Source organism: Poecilia reticulata, chromosome 11 (genome assembly GCF_904066995.2).
Source record: "Poecilia reticulata chromosome 11, P_reticulata-male-v2, whole genome shotgun sequence".
Taxonomy (NCBI): Eukaryota; Metazoa; Chordata; class Actinopteri; order Cyprinodontiformes; family Poeciliidae; genus Poecilia; species Poecilia reticulata.
This window is the reverse complement of record NC_088840.1, coordinates 11,435,044-11,456,619: the sequence shown is the minus strand read 5'-3', so window position 1 is coordinate 11,456,619 and position 21,576 is coordinate 11,435,044. Positions and strand designations below refer to the sequence as shown.

Below are 21,576 nucleotides of genomic sequence, written 5' to 3'. Positions count from 1 at the left end.
AAGATTAAAATAATCCCAAAAATAGACTTTCTATACATTCAGCTGTGGAAAATTAAATGAAGTCCTGTGACCAGGTGTCCCACTTCGTGTGGGTCTGCAGAACCTTTTTCCTCCTTAATCCTACAAACTGAGGTAGAATCCTGCTTTCTTTGATTTATATTGAAAATGTAAGATATACACATCATGATTATGTTTTCATTCATATTAGCTGATGTATTTGCTCTTAGGAAAACCACACCCGTGTGGTGTGAAGGTTAGCAATTTATTGTACCCTTAGCTATGCCTAACCAGGAATACATCTTCACAAATCGGGTGTGCTTCTGTGGATTTTTATGTTTTTCTTTGTTTTGTTTTTTTATATGACACCATGTGATTAACAGCATTGCACGGTGAATAAGGGCAGAGAGGTGAGAAATTCTACATTTAAGAAGCTAAAAAAAATTAAACCAGAAATTATTAGATGGCAGTTGTCTTGTGTTCAGTTGAATATTGGGGGCAATTAGTGCTAGATTGTGAAGATGGACTTGGTGGTGATGGGAAGGCTTCCCTGAACCAGAGTCATGTTTGGGTGTGGCTTCCGTTAATCTGACGAGAGGAAATTAGAGAAATGAAGTTTTGTTTTGCTTTGTCATGACTTTTTAACATTTCCTATACTTTGATTTGTTTATTGATTTTTTTTGTATTTTTTTTGCATGCAGTTTCAGTTAAGCCCAGTGGTTTAGAAAATTAAATTGAAAGACTTAAAAAAAAAAAAAATTGCATAAAATTATTTTTGCTTTTGCTGTTCTTATTCATGGATCATATGTCAAAAAGCCTAAAGGACAAACATATGAAAAATACAGTTTAAATTTCTGTTTATTTTGAGGTGGAACAGATTGCATTGCTTACCCTCAAGCTCTACACTGCATTCAATTTGGATATTTGCTTGGATATTGGAATGAATTCCCACTTAATTTCAGTGCATCTTAGTTGCAATTTGGAATATCAATTAGATTTTTTGTTTATGTGCTGGTAGGTTTTAGTAACATCACATTTCAGCAACAGGATCTTATGCATTCAAATATCACAAGAACACTTTGTGTTCAGAAGGCGTTGATGATCCCCCATTGCCAGCAGAATGAAGGCACAGACCATCAGTCAACGCTCAGGATGATGTGAAAACTCATGAACATCAGTTCTTTTATTAGCTGTTGTACAATGGAGAGGCTGACATTCTTAATTGAAAATATATTTGTCTTCTTGATAGACCTTTCATCTTAGTGCACTAATTACACAAAATCTGTGTGCTTGGATGCAAATCTATTATATCTGCATTCTTGAATCCCAAAGCTTTTTTTTGCGCTACACGTTGTTCATAAATCCGAAACATGAAAACACCAATATATACAAAGTACTCTTAGCGGGTAATGTCTTCCTTTCTTTTTCTCAATATTCAACAGATGCCATCATCCTTGGAGGGTAAAGGACATATTCTAATTTAACTTTCACCAGTCACATCTATCATCTCAGTACTTGATTGGCTGTCACTTGTGTCTTTGGTGCAGAGGTGACGGCCGCTCTGGCTTTGTAGTGATTTGGACTTTTTCCTCTTTGCTTCTGGGGAGGAGGTGTGTGAATGAATTGGGCGGGTCTTGTGTTATGTAGAGATTTCTTGAAGAGGCTTTGATGATCCCATTGAACATGGCGTTCTGACAGCACTGACATTTATTTCATATAAGAGGTCACGAAATCTCCAAACGTCAACAAACTGCTTTTCGACTCCACCACCTACCAGTCATATTTCTGCAGTAAGTAAAAACTGACACTAGGCGCTACTTTCAAAAATCATGCGCTTATTCATGTGTCAGTCCCTTTTGTCCACAGGGCGAAGACACTGAGGTTCTTGGGGCTTCATACTAAGCCAGAGCCTGACAGCTAGTCCTTTGAGTCTTGTTTTCTGTGATGTTTCTCACATTGACCTTGTCTGTAAATGCTCAATTGGATTTTGTTCCAAATTGTTAAAATCTCTGTTTTCATGTCTGTTACTTGAGTCCATCTTAAAGTGACCACCTCAGATTATGTAACTCTTGACATACCATTTGAAAACATCTGGAGACACATTACCTATTAGCATTTTTTAGCTAGTTTAGCCAAACAAATGTTGTGCATCATTGCACAAGTGATATGTCCTTTTTTCCACTACAATCTTTATGCATTCATTGGACATTTTATAGGTGTTTTTTTTTTTGTCAACGCAAACAGCAAATCAGCTAAAACCACCAAATTCATTTAGATAGCTAGACTGAGAAACTGAAGTTCAAACTGAGCGTCAGAACTGCAACCAAAGGGGATTTAAGGCACTTTGAATGTTGCGTGGTTCTTAGTACCAAGCGGGTTGGTCTGAGTATTTCAGAAACTGCTTTTCTCCTGAGATTTTTACCATATGGATGAAGAGTTCCTCTTTGGCTTAAAAAAAAACAACGACTTGTTTCCTGAAGCATTTTGCAAAATTTGTTTCATTTTTGTATGATTAATTTAAATCTTGATTTTTAACATTTTGGTTCTCATTTCTTCATTGTATGCATTCATTAGAAATTATTGCCGTTTTATGCAAATTTGGCACAACAATTGTTTTATTATGTTAATAAAATGACCAGGCTTGAAAAAAGTTTCCAAGCGTTAAATACGTGATAACCATGCTATCACTGGCTCGTTTATCTGACTTAACAGAGATATTTATGAACATTGCTAAAGTGCATGAAGTAGTGCTGTTACATTCAAAGCTCCGTTGGTGTTTTAATACTGCAGAATTTTTTTTATTTTTATGTTTTGTGTAAAACATTATTCAGTTTGAAAACATTCATTATCTACCTCAGAACAGCAAACAGATGCAGGGTGCTGAATCAAGCGACCTGCACGAGTTGGAAAAGAGATAAAAAGCTACAGCATTGGCTCTGTGCATTTTTAGCTACTGATTTGAGAGGAAATGAAGTCCTGCTTTACTAATGTTGACACAGACTTGTCAGGAACAAGACATTTTAAATTCTATCTTTTCTCCCCGTGTGACGCATGCAAAATAAGGCAGCTATCAAAGTAAACCAGCCTGCACTCGAGCCGCTTTAGTGGCATAGGAATATTTCATAGAAAAGTTTTGCAAAAAAAAAAATAAAAAATTGTTTTGAACTTTCAAAGGTGCTCAGGTTGTTCTCCAGCTCTGCTCTGCTCACCTATATGCAATTGTGCTACATCAGGAAGAAAACATTTTTACAACATTGCTACAATCAATAATACCCAGCCTGTTGTTTGCAGACAGGAAAGGTGGCTGCTCGTTTTGTGAATTCAGAAATAAGTTAGGTGGTTTTGTAGAAATAAATTACTGACCTGTCGTCTGTTTGGGTGTAGAATGAGGGTAGAGCTTTATTTATACTTGTAATTAGGGGAACTTCTGAAGAAAAAGGAGGCTGTCCTATTATCGGTCACTGGTCTTGCGTCTGCTGGCAAATGCAGTGCAGTACAGATACTCGATTCGCACTGGCATAATGTTAGTCCAAAGGCTTTTCTCTTCTGGTTCCTGCAAACATATTAACACTCACAACTTTTAGGAGGAGAGGTGACTGTTAAGAAAGCGATAGCTGTTTTTAGACATTTAATTCTGCAGCACCGATCGATTTCAGTTTGCGTGGATTACCTAATTGGTTAATCATTAGCAGTTTCAGCTTTCTCCCCTTGTTTTTGAGCTCTGAGCTTTCTCCAACTCAGTTTCAGTTTGTCTTCCCCAAATTCTTTGGCTGCTTCTCACAGCCCCGCTCATGCAGTGCCATCAGTGTGCTCATTAAATTGAACCTTTATGTGTCAAGTTGCTTTCTCACTCCTTGCTTTTTTATCTTTTAATGAGTCATATACTTGTTTCCACTATCTCTGTCAAATATTAATAGTTTTAAAAATACGACCAGTGATATTAGGGTCAAGAGAACAGAGTTGGGAATCAAAATTGTCCTACACTGCTTGAAGCTCTTTGATCTTTTCTTATTGGAGGAAATAGCTAATTATCCATGAATGTTAGAATTGAAAAATTGGTGTAGGGCTGTCAACTGAATTATATCAGAATAAATGCAAAAAATACTGAAAAGTGTATGCAGCTTCTTAAATTGTCACAATACTAAAATTCAAGCCTGATATACTTCATGCAGTTTCCAAGAATGATGGGTTGAAAACAATGCATTAAGTGACATGTCATTTTTAATTAGAAAAATTTTGCCCTCTTCACTAATTCTTCAAAATTCGGAGTATCAAAAGTATCGCTGGCTCTTTGGGGAATGCCTCAATGAGTTGCATTAAGTAGCTGTGGTACTTGTGTCAGTGCTTATGTAACAATTACTTCATTATACAGGGCCAGAATTTTTTGCATATCGCTTTTCCCTTAACGCATAAAATCACTATATGAAACTGCTTTTAAATTTGCTCAAGTTATGCTTTTTCAGTCTTAAATTTATGAAACATTTTAGTTTGCCAAAAAAAATGTAAGGGAACAAATCTTTTCTTTTATACCACTGTAATGGGCAGTTATTAATTTTTTTCCAGATAGATATGGAATATCTTTTCCACATTTTTGCCAATGTATAATTTATTGCCTTGAAAATGGAGTATAACCAACCACACCAGCAGTCCAATTCTGGTAATGTGATTTATTTTAAGAATGACAGCTGACTGCTTATTGACTTAAAGGCTAACTGCTGCTGGCTTTCCTAAACAATCTATTTTCTGCAAGGGAAGCAGCTTGAGATTTATCGAAGAAATTTTCAGCTAAAGAGGAGTATTGATGTTGCCATAACGCTGTCAACCAATCTGAGGGGACAAAAACAATGGAGACGCAACATGGAGGATCGTGAGCTGATGATGGAGAAGGAACCGTGTCTGACAGCAAGCAGAACTCAATGTTTAGCGGTCGCCCGTGCCTGTACTGTTGGCCTTTGAGCTGCTGTCAGTCTTTTATCTCTGCTGGGAGTTTGTGACCTTCATGCCTTCTAGATGTTGAGTGGCAACCACGGCTGACAGCTTTTCTCAGCTGAGTCATCAGCTGACAGGGAAGGACCTTAATAATCTGGCAGATTTACCGATCAAATAAGGCTGCATTTTCTCATTCATGTTTCTATTTGTCGGAGCAGAGGAAATGTTTGTACGTATCCTTTATCAAACAGCGATTAGTATTCTTAATCAGTTTAACTTAACTGGCTGCTGATCCAGTTTTAAGTGGAAAACCAGAATGGAAAGACATTCTCTCTCTCTCTCTGTTCTTTCCATTAATGTCTTATAATACTTTGTTGGGTACTTTTTGATTTTTTTCCTGTAGACGATGCAGCAGGAGAACCTGATGAGCTGACTGTGGACCGCAGCTATGTGAAGAAAAAGCTTGAGCACGGACTGACGCGGATCTGGCAGGTTTGCAGTCAAACATTACCTTTTGTCTTGTCTTGTTTTTGTTTTTTTCCTTCCCAATTCATTAGCTTTCTATCAGGTTCTGATTCCACTTTACGGCTCTCATCTTTCAAATGACCAAATCCATCCCTGTCTCGGCGTCTCTCCTCAGGACGTCCAGTTAAAGGTGAAGGTGTATATTCTGGGAACGGACATGTCAAACTTCAAATACGACGATTTCATAGTGGTACTAGATGTCATCAGCAGGTACGTGTCGGGGGTCAGTCCAGGCGGCTCGCTCTCGATTCTGCTAATTGGGCTTCATTGTCTTGCTTTTGCCTTTCCGTCCTCCTTGGGTCACATTAGTCAGGTTGACCTGCAGGGTTTTTCAGTGTGGTCTGTCTCCAGCAGAGTACTTATTCTTTGATGCACGTCCGCTCAAATTAGGGAAATTAATCTACACCACTGCCTAAGAAGGTTTTATGAATGCATGTGTATTTAGATTTAACTTTGCTGGCTACATTTACTTTGATTATACCTATCCTTCCTTACGTCTGTCCGCTAATCTATTTTCATGTTATATTATTAATAATACTATATTACTCATTCCAATTTTGCATGCTGCTCATTTTAGTTAATTAATCAGGCTGACCTACAGGATTTTTTTAGTCACAGACTTTAACAAACTTCGAACCAGGCCAGGAATGAAATATCACTCGAAGAAGATAAAAGTAAAAACACACACTGCAAAAAATACTCCAGAGCCTTCAAATTCTGTTTGATACGTCTGCATTTTTTTTGTGTCCTAAACACAACACTTACATAAAATTAAATTAACTTTTTTGACGTGGGCACAAAGGCAATAGGTAATAGGTTTGTACTACCCTGTAGCAAAATCCCTCTCACTGTAATTTACCCCAACTTTCAGTTCTTCCATACTCTTGCCCCTAATAATGCATCACATTTTACCAGAATGAAATTCTGTTGTATTACGTAATAAAATGCAACACAATAGAATCCAAAATAACTAAGCTCCGATTAAACTTTGTTGGGATTTCTTTTCTACCTTTTTTTTTTCTCTGACCTCATCGCATTCTGCTTTTTCAGGTTGATGCAGGTTGGTGAGGAGTTCTGTGGCAGCAAGTCAGAGGTTCTGCAGGAGTCTATCAAACGCCAGAGTGTGAACTACTTCAAAAACTATCACAGGTGAGAGGAACTAATTGTTTTTTTCAATAATGTGAAAGTTAGCAACTGAAAAAAAGGTCTTTATATACTGTAAAAGCAAAAGCCTTCAAGACTGTAAGTTGTTCAATCAGGAGAGAGCGTCCTATGCAAAATGGTAGCCATCGGCTAATTCCAATACACTCCATCACTTGCATAATCCTCTTTGGAATAAATGTGTAATTACATGGCAACACTCAATGAGGAGGAAAAAAAATCCCTTTTACATCCTGATTACATTAGAGCCTTCCAACCTCATGAATATGTGCTCACAGTCACCGACGGCGCCCTGTCATCGGAGAGGACGCACATTGATCAGCATTAAGGTTACGTGTCAGGGATCATTGATGAAACGTCCAAACATCAGGCGACACAAGGCAGACATAATGAATACATTTTAGGGTTTATGGAGATGCAATGGAAATAATTTGGGCATGAAAGCCTACTTGTGATTGAAAGAGTTTAGGACGTGAAGAAACATGGGCGGCAGATGTCTACACTACAGATGAGGAGAACTTGAGAGCGATTTAGTGACCATTAAGTTCAATATGAGTGTTTAGTGGTACAGAAATGGCTGATTTCCTTTCTTAGTTTAATCGTCTTTTAATTCTTAATTCAATCTGCAGTAGGTACAAAATTTTCCAATTAGTGCACGTACCACTAAGCTTAGTTGAGCGTGCAATTTGTGTTTTTTTTTTCTTCCCATGTTCTGTGTTCTGTCACCTCCTATATTCCAAACACCCTTAAGACATAAAAGGTGTCCTGCAGAGTTTAAAGTGAACACTGCGATGACATGTTACACAGTGTGAGATGATATTGACTTGGCAGGTGAACGCCAGGGTGGCTGTTTTTGAGCTGTTAACACATCAAAACCTGTTACAGACCCGACACATCTTTCCTCCTTCCCTGCTGAGTTTCAGTGACCTTTTGGTCGGTTTTGTTCATGTTCACACAGTTAATCTCGGACCGTCTGAACACGGGAGCAGTTTTGCGAAAGATCATATGTTAGCTATTTAGCAGATGATGTTTTATTGATTCATTGTTGTGCTCATGTCTGTTTGTTTTTTTTTGTCCAGAGCACGACTAGAAGAGCTTAGGATGTTTCTGGAAAACGAGACGTGGGAACTATGTCCAGTCAAGTCCAACTTTAACATTGCCCAGCTCCATGTAAGTGATAGTTAAAAAAAAAAAGCTGGAGGAAGATAACTTTTATTCATGCTTTGTTCACATATAGCACCCCATCACCATTAGAAATTTGCATAAAAATCAAAATCTCTTCATATTTTGCACCTTTGGGTGAATGAGTGTGTGTGCAGAGTGTTCTTGGTGCTCATTATGTAACCTGAATGAACATGAAACGGCTGTCGTCCCCGGTGGTATGCAGATTGTTTCTTTTTTTTTTTTCCCCGCGCTCTTGGGCAATAGTTAATACAAGTGAAAAGTTGAATGGCCCAGCCATGTATTATTTAGTCCACTTGTACCCAGATGTCCTTCACATATGATAACCAACGATGATAACTTTATGTCCGATGTATTCAGCTTAATTTAGCCAGAACATAAACGATCACTGCCATTTCCACCACTTTCGGAATCATCCAGAAAGTGGTTGAATTGGTCCTATGGGGTGCATTGAGTACACATTAAGCTCCCCATTATGTAGCATGAGTGTTCCCAGACTGATTTAAACAGACCCAGATCCTATTAAGCTTGTAATAGTTTATGAATGTGGATGCCTACATTGCAGTGGATTCATTAGTAGAGAATTTAAAGCAGGACAGGCCATGCTCGCGTCATCCCAAGGCAACAAGCTAACATACCCACAGTGGGCTGGCAGTGCTCCAGGTGATTTAAACACATTGCCCCAATTCTTTCAGTGCACCAAATAGTATCTCTCTAGTTTGCATAGAGATATACTATTTGTCCCATGCAAATCTGTATGTGTTGTTCTCCCTGTGACGTCTGATTCTCTTCTACAAAAAAGTGTGCACATCTCCAAATTGCACATGTGCTTGTTGACTGAAGTAAGTTGTCAATTAGGTTGCAGCTAAAAGCAAAAACATTTTCATCAAGGCGGCAGAGGCGACTGTCTTCAACGCGGCCGTCCTGGTTTTGATTCTCGACCTCGAGACCTGCTCTGCATTTCTTCAACCCTTCTCTCTCTGCCCCCTCCCTGCCTGGTATCTGTCAACAAAGGTCACTGTGCATCACTTTAAAGTACTACACAGCATGATGTGCTTGGCTGCTGTTCCCTTAACCTGCGTTCTCTCGTATCGCAGAAACAAACCGTATTTATAAGGGAATTGTGTGTATTACTTGTGCAGATATCAGTTTGTGTCAGTAATATAGCAGTTTGCTAGGTAACAAAAAAATCTTTCAGTACCAAGGCTATCATCGCACTCAAACCAGGTGTCCAAGGTGCATCCAAACAGTCATGGATGCTCTAGAAATTGTGGTTCAATTTTAACCAGGTCTAAAATAAACTTCTTGTAAAGACATTTAAAAAAAAATTAATTATCTATCAGTCCCTTAGCTCGTTGTTGGTTTAACATTTTTTGTTGTAATTTATCTTTTGCTTTGACACACTGCAATAAATATCTTGTCAGTAAACCTTTTCTAAAAGTTTGAGAATTTCGTGTTTGGCACAGCATTTTCTGGACATATATCAAATGTTAAGATGAAACTTGTGTTTTTGTTGTCACATTCTCTCTAATCCAGGAGTTCAAATTCATGGGCCAGTGCCGCTCTCCCTCCGTTTCCCCAAGCAGACAGGCTGCCTCCTCAGCTGGCCCGGCCCTGGAGGAGCTGTCACTTTTCCAGCAGTATCATCAGGACGGGAACCCCTTTGAGATGCACATTGAGCACAAGGAAGAGGAGACGGAGGACGTTCTCGCGTCTAACGGGGTACGGCTTCAGAGTTGAGAGTCGTCACAAGGTTGCAAGTTCTGATCTTTTTTTAAGCTACCCTTGCCCGATTCTGAATTCTGTAAAATTCAGAAAGGACTTAAACAGAACCTGTCTGACAGCATGAAGTATGCTATAAGATCTCAAATAAAATATATATATTTAAAGAAGTTGTAGAAAAGCAGATGAAGACACTGATATCTGTTAGTCTGGAAAGAGCTACAAAGCATAGATAAGGTGTTGGGACTCTAGTGAGAGTGGTTTAAAGAGAAAAAAAAAGATTGGAGTTTTCTAGACTTAAATCTGAGATACTTTGCTTTGACCTCTAACAGACGATCGTTAAAACACCCTCGATGGTGCTGAATTCCTCCACAGACACATCGCCAGTTATCAGAAGTACTTAATGGGAGTCTTTGCCGTCAAGGTTAAGAAAACAAGTTTTTAGATTTATTGGCAATCCGTTTTCCACGTCTCCTCCTGAAAAACACAAGAGTAAAAAGCACAAAATTCAATGTGTCTTTTAGGTTTATTTGGTGAAGGCAACCGTTTTTGTCTTTCTGATGCACAAATGTCATGTTTTATGGGTTTATTTTCCTGATTTGGTGCCTTAGTCATACAGCCGTCTCCATTTGTTTCGTAACATATTTAAATCATTCAGAGCGATTTTTCTCTGAAAATCCTTTTTAAGAAAGCAAAACATCATCCCGTTTTAGGAAGCGTTTCTTTGAATTTTGATCTGAGGCATTATTGAATATTTCAAGTGAGTTTTAGTTTGTTTTTCCTGACATTTTCTCCATGTGCTTGAACCTGATTTTAATCGTCTCTGATCTTTTTATCCCTTCTAAACGTTCTCCAGTACGAATCGGACGAGCTGGAGAAGAGCGTCTATCAGGACTACGACAGTGACAGCGACGTCGCGGATGAGCTCAAGCAAGACTACGTCGACGAGCAGACGGGCGACGCCCCTCTGAAGAGGTAAGATCCCTGTGGCCTTGTTACAGCGCCACACGTCAAACTGACACGCAGGCCAGGCCGTTTCAAGTGTGTGTAGAGATTCACAAATCACAGAAGCACACGCTGATCTGTCCTTAAATGTTTCTCTGAAGATGTTCCTAAGAGTGTGAAATTATTCCTGTTTTTTTTTTTTTTTACCCCTTCAGCAGTCAGTTTAGTTCACCTCTGCGTAACCCTGCTTTACTGCCAAAAAACTTTCAAAAGCGAATTTTCCTTTTTCTTGCTACTGCCTCCTAAGTGACGGCTCTATTCTATTAAAGGATGAGTCAGCATTTAATACTGGTGAATATATATATTTAGAGGCCTATTTAACTTTAAAGGTACAATTAATCAATTGCAGCTCTGGATGTTCTTTTATTTTGTTTCTACGTTTTATTTCTGTTTTCAGGATGTGATGAATTTAAATGGGTCTGTCACCTGCACAAATACCACCTTCAGCTTAGGCCTTCTCGACACAAGCTCATACATACATGCTCCACTAGAACAAGAACAAATTTCTTTTCCGGCCAGGACTTTTCATTCTTCTCAAGAACTTGGCTGCAGAACTCTCGGAAATTCTTTACAGATTCGTCCGACTGCAGCGTTTGTATATAATGGTTGTCAGATACCGCGCAGAAGAACAAGTTGACACAGCTGCAAGAACCACCAAACCAAGTCGACGAGAACAGAATGTTATCATATTTTTGGTTTCAGAGGTAGAAGAATCAACACCAGTCGAAGCATTCGGATCACACGTACAGAGCTCTTTGCTGGGGGAAAAGCAGCAACTTATCGTATTTATTTTATTAATTTAACGTAATCAAAAATCCCAAACGCCCCATATGTTGTAGTAAAAAAATACGCAACATTTTAGTATTTCCTGTGTATTAGTCACATGCAAATTAAGTTGCCTAAATTTGCCGCGACTTGCTGACATTGCAGGGGTTTTAGAGAGCGAAACCATTGAAATTCCATCTTCATTTACACAAAATGCTTACTAAAATGTTCATTGTTATTAATGAAAGCAATACTTGCTGATGGTTGATCATCGAATGGATTGCGTGACCACACGCAGGTATATGACATTTCCGGGCAACGACAGCAGCCAAGGTAATGACTTCTGGCTAATTTGGCTCATTGAGCTTGGTGTCAGGGATGTGGAGCTCCAGGATCATCAGTTCAAAGCTTTTCCCAGCAGCAGGCTCCAGCTGTATCTCTTGCCATGTGTAATGGGTGCTGATAGATCAATTATAGGACTTTGACCCGCACCAGCCAATCATTTCCAAAGATTAGTGATATTAACGTGAATTACTTTCTCATGGTTTCCTCCTTGCTTTCTCTCGCTTTCCCTTTTCTGCGTGGCTCAGTGTGTCCCGGGAGACCATAAGAAGCAAGAAAAAGTCCGATTACAACCTGAGCAAAGCCTGCGCGCCGATTCTCACCAACACTACCCTCAACGTCATCCGGCTTGTTGGTAGGTGCTGCACGTACACACCAATGCCCTTTTTTTTTTCTTTTTTTTTCCCATGTAATCTTATATCCTCCTGAGGAGCTCAGACTCAGCTGCAGCGCGTGTTCCCTCCCGCCCGCTGAGATTTCAGTTTATTCATCAATTAAGCAAATCATTGCCGATTGACACGCGCTGTGTCTGTGTGACTAAGCTGCTCGAATAACGGTTAGCCTCTACCGTGAGCTTTGGCGTTTTTTTCTTTTTTTTTCACAAGATGTTGCTCGCATGTTTTTGTGATGACACTTTAAAGACATCTGCGCACCCTGGTTGGTAAAATGTGATCTTGGTTGAGGTGGAAGGATTTTTATGGACAAATCAGAAGTAGAAGGCAGTGATCTCAGAACTGTTACGAAGTGAATTTAGGTCGATTCAATTTTCTTGTGCATGAAGAGCAACAAATAAATAAAAATCTGAAAACTTACTTCTACCACTTTATTGTTTACTTCGCTGGAATAGTTATACTGACTTTTTAGCAGACTAGAAAAAACTTGAAGTCATTCCCAATATACTATGCAGAGCTATGATGGAATCAGGTTGAACCGAAGCTCTCAGAACGAATTCAAGAGAAAGTCTGTAATAAATGAGCTTGCGAAATAGTTCTGTCTCAGAGGCAGAGGGAGCAAGATTGAGCTTATTTCTTCTTCTCTCTTCCCCTCATCAGTTTTTACTCGGTAGAAAACCTTGTTACACTTCCATTCCTCTGTATTTATAGCCTTTATTACCTTTCTGCTAAATTAAGTCCTTGCCATTTGTGTGGAAATGCAGGACGTAGTCATTTAAGTTCTTCTCTAAATAATGTAGCTCCCTTAAAATTAACTTACTGTGTTTTATTATTTCTAATGTCCCAAAACATCTACTTAAAGTTTGAACCTTTTGTTGCCTGTAAATCAGTATTTGCTTTAAAAAAATGCTCATGCCTCAATGATGCCAAACAACCTGGGACACAGTCAGAGATGCACTCTTGATTCAGATTATCAAAGTATGTGAAGTAACTCTTCCTTTGCATTCTCTCTATTCAGGAAAGTACATGCAGATGATGAACATCCTGAAACCGATTGCCTTTGATGTCATCCACTGCGTATCGCAGCTCTTCGACTACTACCTTTATGCTGTATATACCTTCTTTGGACGCAATGACATGGTAAAGTCTTATTGCTCTCATTGCTCATAGTTTTTTTTATCAATGTTATTTTTTTGGTGATTTATATATCAAAATAAGTTCATTCTTGACGTCTGTAATCTAGATGTGTGTTAGTTTGTAGCTATAATTTGGTTTAGCGCATCCAAAGGGGATGTTTATTTTCGACCTTTTAATTAAAGTAACTATGCGAAGTTTCAAAGCTCAGCATTGTAATTTTCAGTTTAAAAAAATTTAAAAAATTACGTTGTTGCATTCATACAACTTAGTAAAATTTGCATTTGCTGTGTTTATACCTACATCTACATATTTTACAAATAATTTGTTACATTTTTTTTTAACAGCATTGATAATTTCAATAAACAAGTGTTAACATTTATGTAACACTTGTTTATATTAGTGTTATTAGTGTTTATGGGGCCCCTGAATCCCTTGGGGGCCTGATGGAGCCGCTGACTTACTTTGGATTAAACAGAAGTGCAAATTTATTTTTAGACTAGTTGTGGATTTAAATAGCATTTCACTGGGGATATTTTACCATAACATAATTACACAGTAATACTTTTACATTTCCTGTCAACTTAACATCTCTTAATACAAAAACGTGGTGGACCGCCGGTCGACCTCCTCGACGCCCCGACCACTGGGCTTAGCAGGTTTTCTGGGGGGAACCCTGGGTAGAGGAAATGGAATATGCAGCAAAGCTGTTTGGGGAATATTCATAAATCACTGACACAGAACACTACTATATAATCTTACTTGTGCTAAAACAGTCCTTAAGAAGAGACGATGTATGAAGCAACTTGCACACCCAAAGAAGAAAACAAACTGTACTAGTAGTTACAGAAAGACTAAAGAGACAGGTAATCTTTTTACCTCAGGTACAGTGTGAAGTTTCCACAGTTAGTGGTGATTTGGAGAGAACCTTTCTTTAGGCTTTCTCATAGCCTAATAGAAGACGAGAGAGACCAACACCTGACCCAACAATACATACGAGATGAAGGCCACTGTAAAAGCAACCCGGACTTCTTTAATATCTAAGCAGAGCCGCAGGCTAAGCGCCACATTGATTCAACAAATTATGCAAAAGGAGCCTCAGCCAATTCTTGAGTGCATATTTTGTGCAGTACATGAACATACTTTTACAGTAGACTAATATTTTTGTATAAAATATTTTCTCCCTCTGTTGTCCATTGTATTTTTTTTTTATTCTCTGAGAAATTTATAATTTTTATTAGACTACAATTGGCTAATTTATCTTTAAGACACAAAATGACACAACTATTTTTAAAACCAAATTAGGATTCCCTCAAACTTCTTTTCTATATTTATATATATATACATATGTGTTGTAATGTGTGTAGTCTGCATAAACGTACATATTTACACTGTTTTTCTTTGTGTACATTTGAGGGTTTTTTTCTGTTATAATGTTTTCTTTTGTAAATTTTAAAAAAATATAGTATAAAATTGTATATATTACCTCTAGAGATTCTTTATTCTTATTGGATGATCTCCAGTAACTCACTGAGTAACAACTGCTCCTGTGTTTCCTTTTTGCCGTTTATTTCAGTATACGTTTCAGCCGAGCGATAGGTTTAACTGTAGCGAGCTCAGTTCTTCACTGAATGGAAAAAGCTTTGTCTGTTTTACTGTTCCTCACAAAGAATGGAAGAAGGCAAAAATTTGTGTCTTTATTGCCCTCAGGGAACTGGTAATGATAACGGTGAAATGACTTCTGTCCCTTCCAAATGGGAAAGATAAAGATAAAGTATTCGCCCTGGGGGCTTTTTTGAGTCTGATTGTTGGCATGTTGCCGTGCGTGCGTGCGTGCGTGCGTGCGTGCGTGCGTGCGTGCCTGCGTCAGTTTGCTAAGGGAATCTCAGAAATATTTGAAGATAGACTTGTCGTTAACCCACTTTTTTCACCCGTGTTATGTGTCCATGTAATGTATGTGCATTTTCATTTTACCAGGGGTTTAATGAAACCTGCAGCTCATAAAACGAGGCAGTACTTCATATTGGGTTCACAAGACTTAAGCAGTATTTTTGGAAAGTATAAAAATATCCATGTTTTTGTTTTGTAGATAATGGTTTCGTGAATTATGCACTGCATTTTGAACAATCTGATGTTAATGTAGAATTTCCCAGTCCATGCATGAATGATCCGTATGTTATGGTTTTTATTGTCGCTTAATTAAAGTAATCCAAATTCAAAAAAAAAAAAAAAAAAAATCTAATTTTTCTAGAACAAGAATGTTATAATTATTCAATCATCATCCATCCATTTATAGATGCAGCCCTTTCCTGAGTGACACCCCACAGGGATCTTAAACTGCATTTAAACACTTTTTCTCAGAATAAAACTATCCACTCGAGTTTGATTTATTCAGAATCCAAAGTGGAGATAATAATCCACTTTATCATCTCCATCTGATTTTGTGTGGGCAACAAAATCGAGTGTTTTCCAATTAATTATTTTCCAAATCAATGCTGATTGGAAAACCTGTGACTTGATTAGGTCGACTGCCATTCTGCCTCACCAGAATGGCAGTATTGTTCAAATGTGCTGGAATGTAATGAGATGTGTCCTGCTCAAAGCTAAATGATGTGTATTATCTGTTTTGACAAGAAAAAAAATATTATGTTTACATACACTTCAGTTTTATTCAGTACAGTAACTTTTAAATTTTGTACTTCAATTTAAGTACAAATCTTACTATGCTGCACTATAATATTCTGAAATATTTTATTGTTAAAAAATAGCTATTCATATGGGCAGGAAAAGTTAAGAAAATTAAGTATTGGATAAAATTATTAATAGGTGCTCTGGTTAATTACTTGTATGCTACTTATTACTAAATCAGTATTGAAGTATTTTAACCAATATCAAATCAAATTGAATCATGACCCAAATAATTGTACTTGAATTGTGAGGATTTTAGCAATATCCAGCCCTGGTCCAGATTTATAAAAAGCTGGCAAATATCCTCTTAGTGCAGCACCAATACAACCCCCTGAAGTGAAAGTCAACTTTAGCCTCCTTAGCATCTAAAGGTTAGCTAGCTCCAGTATTCTCTCAGCACTTATAAAGTGTTTTTATATGTATAAATCTCCATAACTGGGACTCATAATATACATTTACTTGACAGGAGGAAATCACACACTGACAACAAGTATAACTATCCCTTGCTATGGCTGATTTCATTTCGACAAAAAAATCTTCTCCCAGTAATACCCCACGTGTTACCCGATCTTTTTTTGGCATCCCTTCTAATTTCAGCTGTTTTGCATTACTTGGATGTATAATGTTTCAGTTCAGCGTCATATTGTGAACCTGCCTATTTCCATTAATGAATCTCACCGAAACACACACACACACACGCACACACACAGTAAAGGTTAAGGTGCTTATGAATTTTTAAAGAGCTCATGGAAATTTACCCCGCACATATGCCGCTGCCATGACCCACACTTTTGCTCTCTTTTACGCCGCTGGAATCATGATTGAGCTGCTTGACTTCTTCCTCTTAGAGAGTAATGGTCGGACATTACCATGTAAAAGAGTAAATATCTCCATTATCCGTTTAAACAACCACGCTTTGACACTGTCACACATATGCTAAAGATGTGTGATGTGCTTCACTCACAGATTCTTCATCACTGTTAACGGTAATGAGTCAGTCAGCTGCGGGGGTTGAGAGAGGCAGATTTACAAACACATTTTTGGGAAAAAAAGTGATTAATGTTTCAATAGTCTGGAAAGTTGCTCCCCATGAGGATAAATCAGATACGTCTTCTCTGGAAAAAGACAGTAGAGGGTTAGGAAAGACAAAAACGACTTCCATGATAGAGCTGCAAACTGAAAGATGAAGGCAAGAAATATGGGAGCAGAAAAAGTGGAGGTGAAAGACGGTCTACCAAAACACTGGAACAGGAAGAAAGGAAAGAATAGATCATGAAATGCCACACACTTCAGTCGAAAAAAATAGTTTCTCTGAAAAATGAGCTATTATGCATAAAAAAAGGTTCTTTTTTTTCTCCTTCGGTTCGTGACGCACGCATGATTATCTGTTCTGCACGTCTTGGAAATTGCTCAAATTCCTATCCGTAAAAACTTGGGACTTTATTATTCATTTTACAACCAGAGTGTCATGTAAGCTCCAAACGTGCAGTTTGTCAAATCATCTCACACTTGCAACCGAGACCGTCTTCTTCCGCTCAATCTTCTCTTTACATTGGTTTATGACTGCCCTCCAGCCTCCAGGCCCTACACGATCATTTTAATGTCACTCGATCATGACAAATATAGTCAAACCTAATTTCAAGGGGAATGCAAAAATGAGTTTTTGGCCATCATGTCGTAGTTTTTCTCCCCTGCTGAATAAATCTGCTTGGGGATATCTTCTTACCATCATTGATGGACCTTTTTAGATGCAGCCAGATTAGTGGTAGGATTCCAAGATTATATGAGCCAAGGAATAAAAAAGTCATCATTGGTTCGGTGCCACCAAGTGTTGAGGTGGTTAAGATCCTGTCATAACAATGGACATTACGGCTGATTTTGGACGTAGGTGGGGCTTCATCAACATTTTTTGGTGTTTTAAGATCAATGAAACCTATGCTAAATTGAACCTTTACTTAGCACGTTTTCTGTTCAAACCTAATTATTTACTGAGCTGTGAGATACGCAAGCAACAGTTAGTCAAACTTTCACAGCAGTCTTTTGATTTAGGAAGCAACTGTATGGCCCGATTCCTCATTAGCAGTTTCCAATTCGTTTCGGCTGAGTTTTGTTGCCTCCTAAATTAAAAGACTGTTTAAATGTGAGGCAGTACTGGTGTGCAATTTATTTCTCTCATTACCTCCATTAATCTGCTTCTGTTTGTTTGGCTTTTTTTTTCAGTCTTGTTGCAATATTTCCTCAGTGTTGCTTTTAAAGTTTTTTGTGCTTTTGCTTCTCGTTTTTGTTTTTTTTTCCTTTCTGCTGCCTGTTCGACCACATCCATAGCCCGTCCCAAGCCCATCTCTGCCCACCTATAGTGGCAGAGAGGCAGTCCCAGCCAGGGTGGTGGGCCCTGCCTGCTTGGTAAGCATTCCATCCTGACATATAATGACTAATGTATGCGCTGCGGTAGCTTGTTAACCAGAATGCTAGCTAGCATGTGTTGCTTGAGCCTCCTCGAATGTGTGTGACTTGCTTTCTCCCCCCCTCCTTCCCCCTGACACCTCAACGCACCTCAACACCAATTGAGCAGACTTCTGTTGTTGAGTTTGCAGTGCTTTTACCCTCTCCATACGACTATTTTCTCCGGGCTGTCAATTCTACGATTGTTTGGTTTTGTTGTCTGCCCTTCACAGTCGCTCCTCCATCTTTAGGGATTAGAGTCAGTTTGAGGCAGACGGCGGCAACCCCCTAGTCCCTGTTGACACGAGAAGAAAGCAGCTATTGCAGTTTGTGTGTGTTCCTGTACAGTGAGGTGTCTGTGCATTGTGCCCTCATCGTGTGTGTATTTCTGTGTGCCTTCCACAGTATGAGTCATCGGGTCTGGGCCTCATCAGCAGCCGACTGAGAACCACACTGAACCGGATCCAGGAGAGTCTCATTGACATGGTAGGACAGCTCCTGTCTGCTCCACCTCACTTTTTTTCCCCACTCTGCTTATTGTCTTCCTCCCTCATTCGCTTTTACCAGTGCTTGTTAACTCATCTCCCTTCTGACACTCCATGCTCTCGCCAGCTATATTCTCTATACCTGCACTCGTCTTTCCTCTTTATGCTTCTACCTTTAGATCTTTTCCATCCACTTTATCCATTTTGGCCATTTCTGTACGCGACATTACTGTTACGCCAGTGTCACCACAAAAAAGCATTACGGGTCATCATTATCTGGACATCCATCACCTCGTCCCTTTTAGACATGGACATGCTCCCTCTCTTTATTCAGAGGCGGGGGTTGTGTTAGTCCATTAGGGTTCTCTGCTTCTGTAATGCTTCATAGAAAAACTTAATCTAAGTTCAGCTGTTAGTCTTCAAAAATGTTCTCTTCTCAGATTGATTTCGACCACTTCTAGGTGTCATTGCTCACTAAGTCAGCATTCTGAATGTTATGTTGGCTAGCGATTTGCTTGTTTAGTTTTAGTTAAATTAGTCAAACTGAGTTAATGTTGTGAGTGGCTGCATATTTATTACATTGTAAACAGCATTAACTTGTGCTGCTATACACATCAGGCAATAAGTGAGTTCTTATTATGGATAAGAGCTCACTTATCCTATAGCTGCTAATGCTTCTTTTGTGAAAGTAGGAGGCACGTTGTAATTTTTTGTCATTTTGTCATATTGTGAATAGAAGTTTTCCATTAAATGTCTATAGAAATACTATTTTTTATGTCTTAAAGTTACATGTGATATATTATTATTTAAAAAACTAATAAAAATCATCAATGGTTAATGTTAACCACTAAGTGTTAACATTAACCATTAACCGTTAATGGTTAATGGTAACCATTAACATTAACCATGTTAATGTTAAACTTAATCTAACTGTTAAAAGTGAACCATTATGGCTTAATGGTTAATGTTAACCATTAAGCCATTAAAGGGCTTAATGGTTAACTTTTAACAGTATAAAGAGGTGCATTTCAGTTAATTAGAATATTATTGAAAATATCATTTATATCAGTACCTTCATTAACTAAGTAAAACATGTTTATAGATCAATAAAACGTAGTCTGATGTTTTCAAGCCCTTATTTCTTTTAATTATTATGATTTTCTGCTTACAGCAAATGAAAACACAACGTTTAAGTTGAGAATACTTCAGAACACTACCAATTGGAAAAATGATATGTGGGCTTCCTGAAAAGTATGTTTAATACCCGCATATAGGTTGTTGGTTTTAAAAGGTGTCTAGTTTCCGACTCATTGGATACTAAGCGTTTCTCATCCTTAACACATTGGACAGGATGCTCTGAAGTCTGAATATATCAGTGGACTTAAGGTTTGTCAGTTTCTGGTGGTCAACAGCTCTATGAATATCCAAAGACAGTTTGAAGACGGAATCGACCTTTTGAAATAAATTAACTTGCAATCCATATGTGTCTTGGAGGAAAAACACCACAGAGGCATTTGCCTTAGTCAGTCGTCTCTCCGTTAAAAGTTATGATTTGTCCATTGATTAAAGTCAGTGCTTGCAAAGCTTTCAATCTCTCCTCTGATGTTGCTTCAGGACAGATTCTCTGACCATGTTATGTCTGAGTAATGCAGTGAAACTCTTCTGTGTTCGCACTAACACTGCCAGTTCGGCTCTAACGGCTGCTGAGAGCTTAAGCTACTGCAGCTGCAGGCACCGTCACAAACAGAGCCAATAAAGGCTGGCATGCAGGGAGCTCTGGTCAGGGAAGAGGCTCATCAGCTTATGGTGCAGTGAAATTTGTAAGAAACAATTGCAAATAAGTAGTGTAACTTTTTTTAAATTATTATTTTCAAGGGTTTTCACCTTTGCCTCTTGGTGTTTTGTTTTTTTGCCAACTAATCTGCCTTCAGCTTCCACAGTGTTAGAGCCTGGAGGCATGAGCATCTCTTGGGTTGCATTCCCGTATTCCATGACGCTGTTGGGTGAGAAACTGATAAATGATAGCTTTATGGAAGCTTTTTTTTCCCCTCCTTTTCCTCTTTTTGTTTGCTCCAGCGTGGCGTCTTGCAGACTCGATGTGGGGGAGGTCACACAATTTTCAACAAGCAACTCACCGAGGAGCAGACTTCTCAGTGTGGCACAAAATCGTTATTATTTTCCTCTGCAACTCAGTGGAGTAGAACAGAAGAAGCTTCCTTTTTATTTCTTAGAGTTTCCCTCCTCTATCAAAAAAAACCGCCCCATCTAAGCAAAACTGCAAACCTCACTTTTACGGCTATAGAAGACGGGATGCTCTGAAGTCTGAATATATCAGTGGACTGTAGCCGTAGAATCAAAAAGTTGATTTATTTGAGAATTTAAAATCAGTTAACCACATCTAGATATATATTCAGATGTTTGTTTTTCATCAAATAAATTTGATGATCATGGCTTACTGATGATGAAAAAAAGAAAGCTACATTTTGCTAAAAGAATGAGGAAAAACATGTATAGAAATGTTCTCCTAATAAAAAGCACGGTCACGTACTGTGCAGTGTTTGAACTCATTACTTGATTGGGGCTCATTTTGCATGAATTACCACATTGTTGCAGTGTGGGATCGAGATGATCAGCCTTTAGCTCCGCGAAGGAATTCCAACTGGCTTTAAGATTCAGCTAATCTGTTTCTCTTCTTTTCCTCCAGAATGTGTTTTACTGCAATTTCAAATTGAAATGAAAAAATGTACTTTAAAACGAAAAGAAGACATAAGACCACTTAGCAACAGTCCACTCGTTTTTGCTCCCAG

General features: G+C 38.5%; 1 protein-coding gene across 2 annotated transcripts in view; it reads left to right on the top strand.

Annotated features, from left to right (window-relative positions):
* Positions 1-21,576, top strand: part of vps50 (VPS50 EARP/GARPII complex subunit) — a 101,996-nt gene that overhangs the window by 52,766 nt on the left and 27,654 nt on the right. The window contains exons 14-23 of one of the 2 annotated variants that reach the window (XM_008421739.3): positions 5,330-5,418; positions 5,567-5,661; positions 6,502-6,600; positions 7,692-7,782; positions 9,331-9,516; positions 10,373-10,491; positions 11,877-11,983; positions 13,039-13,160; positions 18,168-18,245; positions 18,690-18,770. In XM_008421739.3, coding sequence (XP_008419961.2) covers positions 5,330-5,418; positions 5,567-5,661; positions 6,502-6,600; positions 7,692-7,782; positions 9,331-9,516; positions 10,373-10,491; positions 11,877-11,983; positions 13,039-13,160; positions 18,168-18,245; positions 18,690-18,770 — 1,067 coding nt within the window. The remainder of the gene's footprint in view (positions 1-5,329; positions 5,419-5,566; positions 5,662-6,501; positions 6,601-7,691; positions 7,783-9,330; positions 9,517-10,372; positions 10,492-11,876; positions 11,984-13,038; positions 13,161-18,167; positions 18,246-18,689; positions 18,771-21,576) is intronic. The other variant, XM_008421740.3, reaches the window with a different exon arrangement.